Source organism: Physeter macrocephalus, chromosome 4 (genome assembly GCF_002837175.3).
Source record: "Physeter macrocephalus isolate SW-GA chromosome 4, ASM283717v5, whole genome shotgun sequence".
NCBI classification, from domain to species: Eukaryota; Metazoa; Chordata; class Mammalia; order Artiodactyla; family Physeteridae; genus Physeter; species Physeter macrocephalus.
Genome location: NC_041217.1, coordinates 78,121,475 through 78,129,364, shown reverse-complemented (window position 1 = coordinate 78,129,364; position 7,890 = coordinate 78,121,475). Strand labels below are relative to the sequence as shown.

The window sequence follows — 7,890 nt, the reverse complement described above, 5'->3', positions numbered from 1 at the left end:
CTCACAGTATCCACTGCAGGATCTCAGGATGCCACCACCCTTTGATATGGGAGTGACACCTTTTTTTTTTTAATTGAGGGATAGTTGATGTACAATATTATATGTTTCAGGTGTACAACATAGTGATTCACAATTTTTAAAAGTTAAATTCCATTTATAGCTATTATAAAATACTGGCTATATTCCCTGTGCTGTACAATTATCTTTGTAGCTTATTTATTTTATACATGGTAGTTTGTACCTCCTAATCCTCTTCCCCTAGCTTGCCCCTTCCCCTTTCCCTCTCCTCACTGGTAACCACTAGTTCTCTATGCTGAGTCTGTTTCTTTCTTGTTATGTTCACTAGTTTGTTTCATTTTTTAGATTCCATGTTAAGTGATATCATACAGTGCTGTCTTTCTCTGTCTGACTTATTTCACTCCAAGTTCATCCATGTTGTTGCAAATGGCATAATTTCATTTTTTGTGGCTGAATAGTACTCCATTTTGTATGTATGTGTGTGTGTATATATATATATGTATGTGTATATATATATATATATATACACCACATCTTTTTTATCCATTCATCTTTTGATGGACACTTAAGTTGCTTCCATATCTAGCTCTTTTTTAAAAATTAAATTTACATGCAATAACATTCACCCATTATAAATGTATGATTCAATGATTTTTAGTAGATTCACAGAGTAATGCAATCATCACCATAGTCCAGTTTTAGAATATTTTCTTTACCTACTCAATTTCCCTCCTCATTTGACTCCTTTGCAGTCAATATCCACTTCTTCCCCAAACCTCAAGCAACCTCTGCTTTCTGCCTCTGTAAATTTGTCTTTTCTGTATATTTTGTATAAATTGAATAAGACGATATATATTCTCTTGCAACTGGCTTCTTTCCCTAGTACAATGTTTTTGAAGTTCATTCATGTTCTAGCTTGTATCAGATCTTGTTGTTTTTTATTGCTGAGTAGAATTCCATTGTATAGAAATACCATATTTTGTTTATCCATTCATCAGTTGATAGGTATTTGTAAACAAATACAAATATTTATTTGTAAACAAATTTTACAGTTTTTGGCTCTTGTGAATAAAGCTCCTGTGAACATTCCCAAAGAAATCTTATGTGGACCTATATTTTCATTTCTCTTAAAGACGTTTATAGGAATGGAATTACTGGATCATTTGGTAAGGTTATATTTGACTTTTAAGAAACTGTCAAAGTGGTTTCCAAAGTGGATATATCATTTTACATTCCCACCAGAAATGTATGAGGGTCTGGTTTCTCCACATTCTCAGCAACACCTAGTATTGTTTGTCTTTTTTAACATAGCCCCACTGGTTGGTGTAAAGTGATATATTAGTGTGGTTATTATTTGCACTTCCCTAGTGACTAATGACATTGAGTCATGTGCTTTTCATGTGCTTTTTAGCCATTTATGTGTCTTCTTTGGTAAAATGTCGATCCAAGCCTTCTGCTGATTTTTAAAATTGGGCTGCTTCTTATCATTAAGTTAAAGTAATTCTTTATTTTGTAAATACAAGCCCTTTATCAGATATATGATTTGCAAACATTTCCTCCCACTCTGTGGTTTGTATTTTCCTTTTCATAATGATTTTTTGAAACATGAAAGCTTTTCATTTAATGAAGCCCAAATTATTGATTTTTTTCTATTATGGCTTGTGCTTTTGGTGTAGTGTCTTATAACTCTTTGCTTAACCCAAAATCACAAAGTTTTTCTCCTTTGTATTTATTTGGAAATTTTATACTTTTAAAAATAAGTTGTGTATCTATACACTAACAACAAACTATCAAAAAAAGAATATTTTTAAAAATCCCATTTACAATAGCATCAAAAAGAATAAAACACTTAAGAATAAATTTAACAAAGGAGGTGATAGAGTTGTACACAAAATCATAAGCCATTGATGAAATAAATTGAAGAACACAAATAAATGAAAAGATATCATGTGTTCATAGACTGAAAGAATTAATATTATTAAAGTGTACATACTATCCTAAGATATCTATATGTTTAATACAATTGCTATCAAATTCCAATGGCATTTTTCACAGAAATAGAAAAAAAAAATTCCTAAAATAAGTAGGGAACCACAAAAGACCCCAAATAGCCAAAAGAATCTTGAGAAAGAACACAGTTGAAGGAATCACATTTCCTGATTTCAAATTATATACAAAGCTATAGTAATCAAAACAGTATGGTACTGGCATAAAAACGTACACATAGACCAATGAAACACATTAGAGAGCCCAGAAATAAACCCAAGCATATAAGTCAACTAATTTTTTTTTTTTTTTTTTTTGCGGTATGCGGGCCTCTCACTGTTGTGGCCTCTCTCATTGCGGAGCACAGGCTCCAGATGCGCAGGCTCAGCAGCCATGGCTCACAGGCCTAGCCGCTCCATGGCATGTGGGATCTTCCCGGACCGGGGCATGAACCCGTGTCCCCTGCATCGGCAGGCGGACCCTCAACCACTGCGCCACCAGGGAAGCCCAAGTCAACTAATTTTTGAGAAGTGTGCCAAAATAACACAATTGGGAAAGAATAGTCTCTTCAATAAATGGTGTTGGGAAAGCTGGATATCTACATGCATAGGATGAATTTGGACCCTCATCTTACACCATACACAAAAATCAACTCAAGAGGATTAAAGACTTAAACATAAGACCTAAAACCCTAACACTCCCAGAAGAAAGTATAGGGGAAAAGACACTTGACATTGGTTTTGGCAATGATATTTTTGGATATAGCACCAAAAGCAACAAAAGCAAAAATAAACACATGTGACTACATCAAACTAAGAAGCTTCTGCAAAAATGGAAACAATGAACAAAATGAAAAGGTAACTTCCAATTTGGAAGAAAATATTTGCCAACCATATATCTGATAAGGGGTTAATACCCCAAATATATAAGGAACTCACACAGCTCAGAAGCAAACCCCATCCCCCACAAATATCTCTATTTAAAAATGGGCAAGGACATGAATAGACAGTTTTCCAAAGAAGATATACAAATGGCAAACATGTATATGTGAATGTATCTAACACTACTAAAGTATTGACTTGAAAATATAAGGCATGAAAATAGAACTACCATATGATCCAGCAATCCCACTCCTGGGATTATACTATATCCAAAGGAAATGAAGTCAGTATCTCGAAGAGATATCTTTCCTGCCATGTTCATTGCAGCATTATTCACAATAATCAACACTTGGAAACAAACTAAATGTCCCTCAACAGATGAATGAATAAGTAAAATGTGGTACATATATAAAATGGAATATTATTCAGCCACGAAAAAGGAAATCCTCCATTTGGAAAAACTGGAATGAATCTAGAGGGCATTATGCTAAGTGAAAAGCAACACAGAGATATACAAATACTATATGGTATTACTACTTTGTGAAGCGTAAAAAAATCCCCACCATATTCATAGAAATAGAATAGAATGGTGGTTGCCAGGGGCTGGGCAAAGGGGAAAATAGGTAGATGTAAGTCAAAGGGTACAAACTTTCAGTTATAATTATTAGTAAAATACGCTCTGAAGATCTAATGTACAGCATGGTAAATATACTTCATAATATGGTATTTTATACCTGAAATTTGCTGAGAGTTGCTTGTAAGCATTCAGACTCCCTTTAAACAATTTAACTATGTGAGATGATGAATGTGTTAATTATTTGATCTTGGTAGACATTCTAAAATGTTTATATATATAAAATCATCACATTGTACAATATAAATATGTTATTATATTTGTCAATTGTTCCTCAATATGGTAGAACAAATGGTTAAATGATATATATTATGTACACATAATCACAATTAAATTTATTTAAAAATTTACTAGTGTGTAAATATTCTTACAGTTTTTAAATAAATCCTTCTCCCTAAATTCAATTTCCTAATATTCATATACTGCTTCCTTGAATAGCGTCATTACATATCTGTTATGTAATCTTGAGGAAGTTATTTAACATCATTTTTCTCAATTTCTTTTTTTGAAAACCGTAAAATAATAACACCTACCTCACAGAGTTATTTTCAGGACTCTGCACCTTAACACTGGTGAAGTGCTTAGAACATTGCCTGACACACAGTGAACTCACAGTAAATGGTAGCAACCATTATCAGTATTGAGGCTATAAGCACATGTCCTTGTTTTTTAGGACATTTTCTGATGATGACCAAGCTTGAAAAATGTTAAAATTATAATCACCACAAAGATGGGGTTATTTCGGTGTTTCTCCTCTGAGTAAGAAGAGTCCCCACATAGTCCAAGGGGACCACTCTTTATCATGAGCCTCCCACACCTCCTTTGGTTAGAAGAACTATGTGGCTAAGAAAAGAGGAGATTGCGGTGGGGTACAGTGGACCTGCAGTGCTGCCTGGGGAAGGTGAGGGAACAGCAGAACAAGACCAAAACACTTGGGCTCACACAGGTCTGGGGTGATGAGACCCTCGCTGAGCAAGAAGTGGCCACTGACTCCTCTGAAGGGGCCACTCAGTCCTCCTCTCCTCCCAGCCAAAGCACCAGGCAAAAAGGGTGGGGGAGAACACTTGGAGGCAGACCTGGGTGTACTTGGGATGGAAAGTATTCCTCACTCGCCTCTGCTCTCCTTAGGGGTGTGGCAAACCTGGGGCCAGATGTCCCCCAGCACACATTCACAAAAGACTTGCCCCTGCAAGCAGAAACCCAAAGCACAGAATTCTGTTAAGAGCCTTGTCCTCAGGACACTGCCAGACCTTGTCATCATTTGTAGACTGTGGTGCAATGCAGGAGTTACGGTAGATTAGAGTCCTCAACCCAGCTGAGGTCAACCCAAACGCTGAGTCAGAGACCACACTTCTACGGAGCTACAGTGAACCATACAGTGACTATAACAGCAGAAGATACTTAACTGAGGGACACACACCCTTTGCAAACTATCGCATTCTATATATAAAATGTGGTAGTTACCATTTATGGTTCAGCACGGGGCAGAGACACAGAGGATTTCATGAGGGAGGCAGAGGGAAAGGCAGACAATGGTTTTGTTTGCTGGGAACTGAGAGACAGGACTTTACCCTGAAATCCACTGTAATTCTATGAAACACACAGCATTCGGTGTTCGGAAAGCTGCTAGGGCATTATTTTAAGGATGTCCAAAACTTGATCACAAACTAAGGGGAAAGTGAAGTAGGAAAGCAAAATGCACTGATTTGTTTCCAAACCAAGAATACCTTTTATTTATTGATCAAAACCTCAAAGAACATTAGGTAAAATAAACTGAAGGAAGAAGCAAGAAGTGTTTGGATAAATGAGAAGCTTGTTCAATTTATGACACTGTGTAATAGAGTGACTGTGGATTGCCTGATTGCTTTTTTGGTTTCTTGATCATTTTGACCTTGAATTGTTCTGCTCCAGTGTTAATTGGTGGTGTTTCTTTCTCTTTGGATTTATAAGCTTCCTGTGATTTTCCTGAAAAGCACAACAATCACTGAGATAATTAAGAAAATCAGGCGCATTAACATAATGGACACAACCTGAAGTGAGGCGGGCACCTCCCTCTTTAGGGGTCCTGGAGGCCCAGTGTCAATGCTCCCTCCATACCCCACCTCCTCACAGAATGGAGGGGCCCAGCCATACATGCAGTGGCAGTTCTTATTACTGTTGCAAACGCCTCAGGGGTTGCACTTCTCAGGCAAACAGTCAAAATTCAAGACTGAGATATTCACACAATTTCTATTAAAACATATCCGCTCCTTACCACAGGAGGTACCATCACTTGTCACACCCAGGTCAGGTAACCCCATAGGTACCATGGCTAGATGATAGCCAATGCCCCAGCACATGAGATTTTCTTCATGCAGATGAGTGGAAATCAGAATAGTATGATCTGGCATATCAGGGATGGTTTCGACATTTATACACTGTAGCCTGCTACATAATGCCTTTTCTCTGGGACACGTCTCATACTGACAAACTCCTAAAATACCACAGTTCCCATTGGTCTCCTATTACATTAACTGCATTGTAGCATTGAAGAGGAGCCCCCATGGCATCAGCTCCAAAAATATTTTGGCACTGCATAGTCCTGGATGGGCAGCCCTTTCTGACACAACGGGCTCTGTACTTGCAAGGGGTTCCATCCTGCTTATATGCGTCATTTGGGCAGAATGCTGAGGTCCCACTGCAGTACTCTGCAAGGTCACATTCATTTTCTTCCCCCCGACACATATATCCAGATGGACGAAAGTGACAGTTATGATGGCAAAGTCCAGCGCTACAGTTGGCAACTTCTTTGAATTTACAATCTGGCTGACAACACTGGTCTTCTTTCCAGTCCTCTCTTGAACCACAATCACATTCCTCATTCTCTTCCACAATTTTGTTTCCACATCTCTTTACCACATAACCTAATCCTGGGATATCTGTTAGACAGTTTAATCCTGAACTTACATGCGAATAAAATTCGGCATAACTACAATAACTAAACCCAGTTCGTCCAGTGCCCATGATGCAACTATGCCTACCCTTACATTGGCAGTATTTGTAATCATGGATCATTCCCACACTATGGCCCAGAGCATAAGCAGTCCAAGTGGCAGGTCCAACGATATTTTTATCTAGAATAGAACTTGTAGATCCAGAAGGCAATGTACTACATACACTTCCCCAGTGCTGTGAAAGCGCATCACTAAACTGTTTTTTAAGGTATAGGTGTGCCCAATCTGCTGGAATCCGACGACTTAGGTCACGTGATCTGTATTGCACAAACTGGCCTAAAACTTGTGATATCACTGGGGCATTAAGTGCTATTTTGTCTCGGTCTGTCCATACTTCCATAGCTAATAGTTGTATTCTCGTACGGACATCTTGAAAGTAAGAGTCTGCAATTGCAGTCAGAAGAATGGCATCATTTATGACTTGAGTAAGATTGGAGTTCAAATATAAATACCTACTGTTATCAAAGACCAGGGCTAATTCCAAGTACTTTTGGTGCATATATGCCTCACGAAAGTCACGTATCCTAGCCCTGTTCTCATGCTGGGCCAACTGCTTTACTGTTTCATCATCAGTTAAGCCACAGATCTGATTGGGAAATTCCTCCTCTTTCTTTAGGAGATATATGACATGTTCAAAATTGGAAGAGGTTCTGAGGGGCTCGATTTGGTAATGGTTGGCATCAACTTTCAGTATGCCTCGGAGACCCCCCCCCATGCATGTACTTAAAGTAGCTTTAGAGTCCTGATTTCCTTCAACCAAGCCCATATAGTTGCAATCGCTGGGTATATATGCGTGATCCTCCAAGAGCCTCCCCTGTTCTGTGAAGGAGAAAACCTGCAGATTCCGGGGCAATAGAAACCTCTTGGGCCACAGGTGGAGGACATGGTTCTTGCCTTTTACCTGCAGGAGGTAGGACACGTGCTTGGCCACACCCTGCTCCCCTCCACGGAAGCTCAGCTTCTTGCGGATGGTGATTTCATAGGAGTCAAAGCCCCACTCGGGGTGAAAAATTAAATCCTTGCCAAGAGAGTCAGCCAGGAGCACCGGCAGGACTAGCAAGGGGAGCGAACGGCCTGGGGAGAGGAGGGTCCTCACTGACCTCATGGCAGAGCCTGTTCCCAAGTGAGTCAGTCTCTGCCACTGGGGCCTTGCGACTCAGACTTCCAGGGACCGCCGCTAGAGGCGCGGGACCAGTGAGTGCGGAGCTCCCTGAGCCCCTGTGTGGGAGAGCACCCTCGGTCCAAGCTGGGTCAGGCTCAGCCCAGCGGATTTCCACAGCGGGTGCAAGCCCTGTCCAACGCATCTAGTTCGTTTTCTGGGCGGTGCCGTTGGGCGCACGTGCAAGAATCCAGGGAAGGTGCGCGAGAATAAAATGAA

At 39.5% G+C, this 7,890-nt stretch overlaps 1 protein-coding gene across 1 annotated transcript; it reads right to left on the bottom strand.

Moving 5' to 3' along the window:
• Positions 1-5,462: 5,462 nt before the first annotated feature.
• Positions 5,463-7,617, bottom strand: ADAM30 (ADAM metallopeptidase domain 30). Its single transcript, XM_007131163.1, is given in 2 exon segments — positions 5,463-6,012; positions 6,014-7,617. Coding segments are annotated over 2 exon segments (2,154 nt in total).
• Between the last annotated feature and the right edge of the window lie 273 nt (positions 7,618-7,890).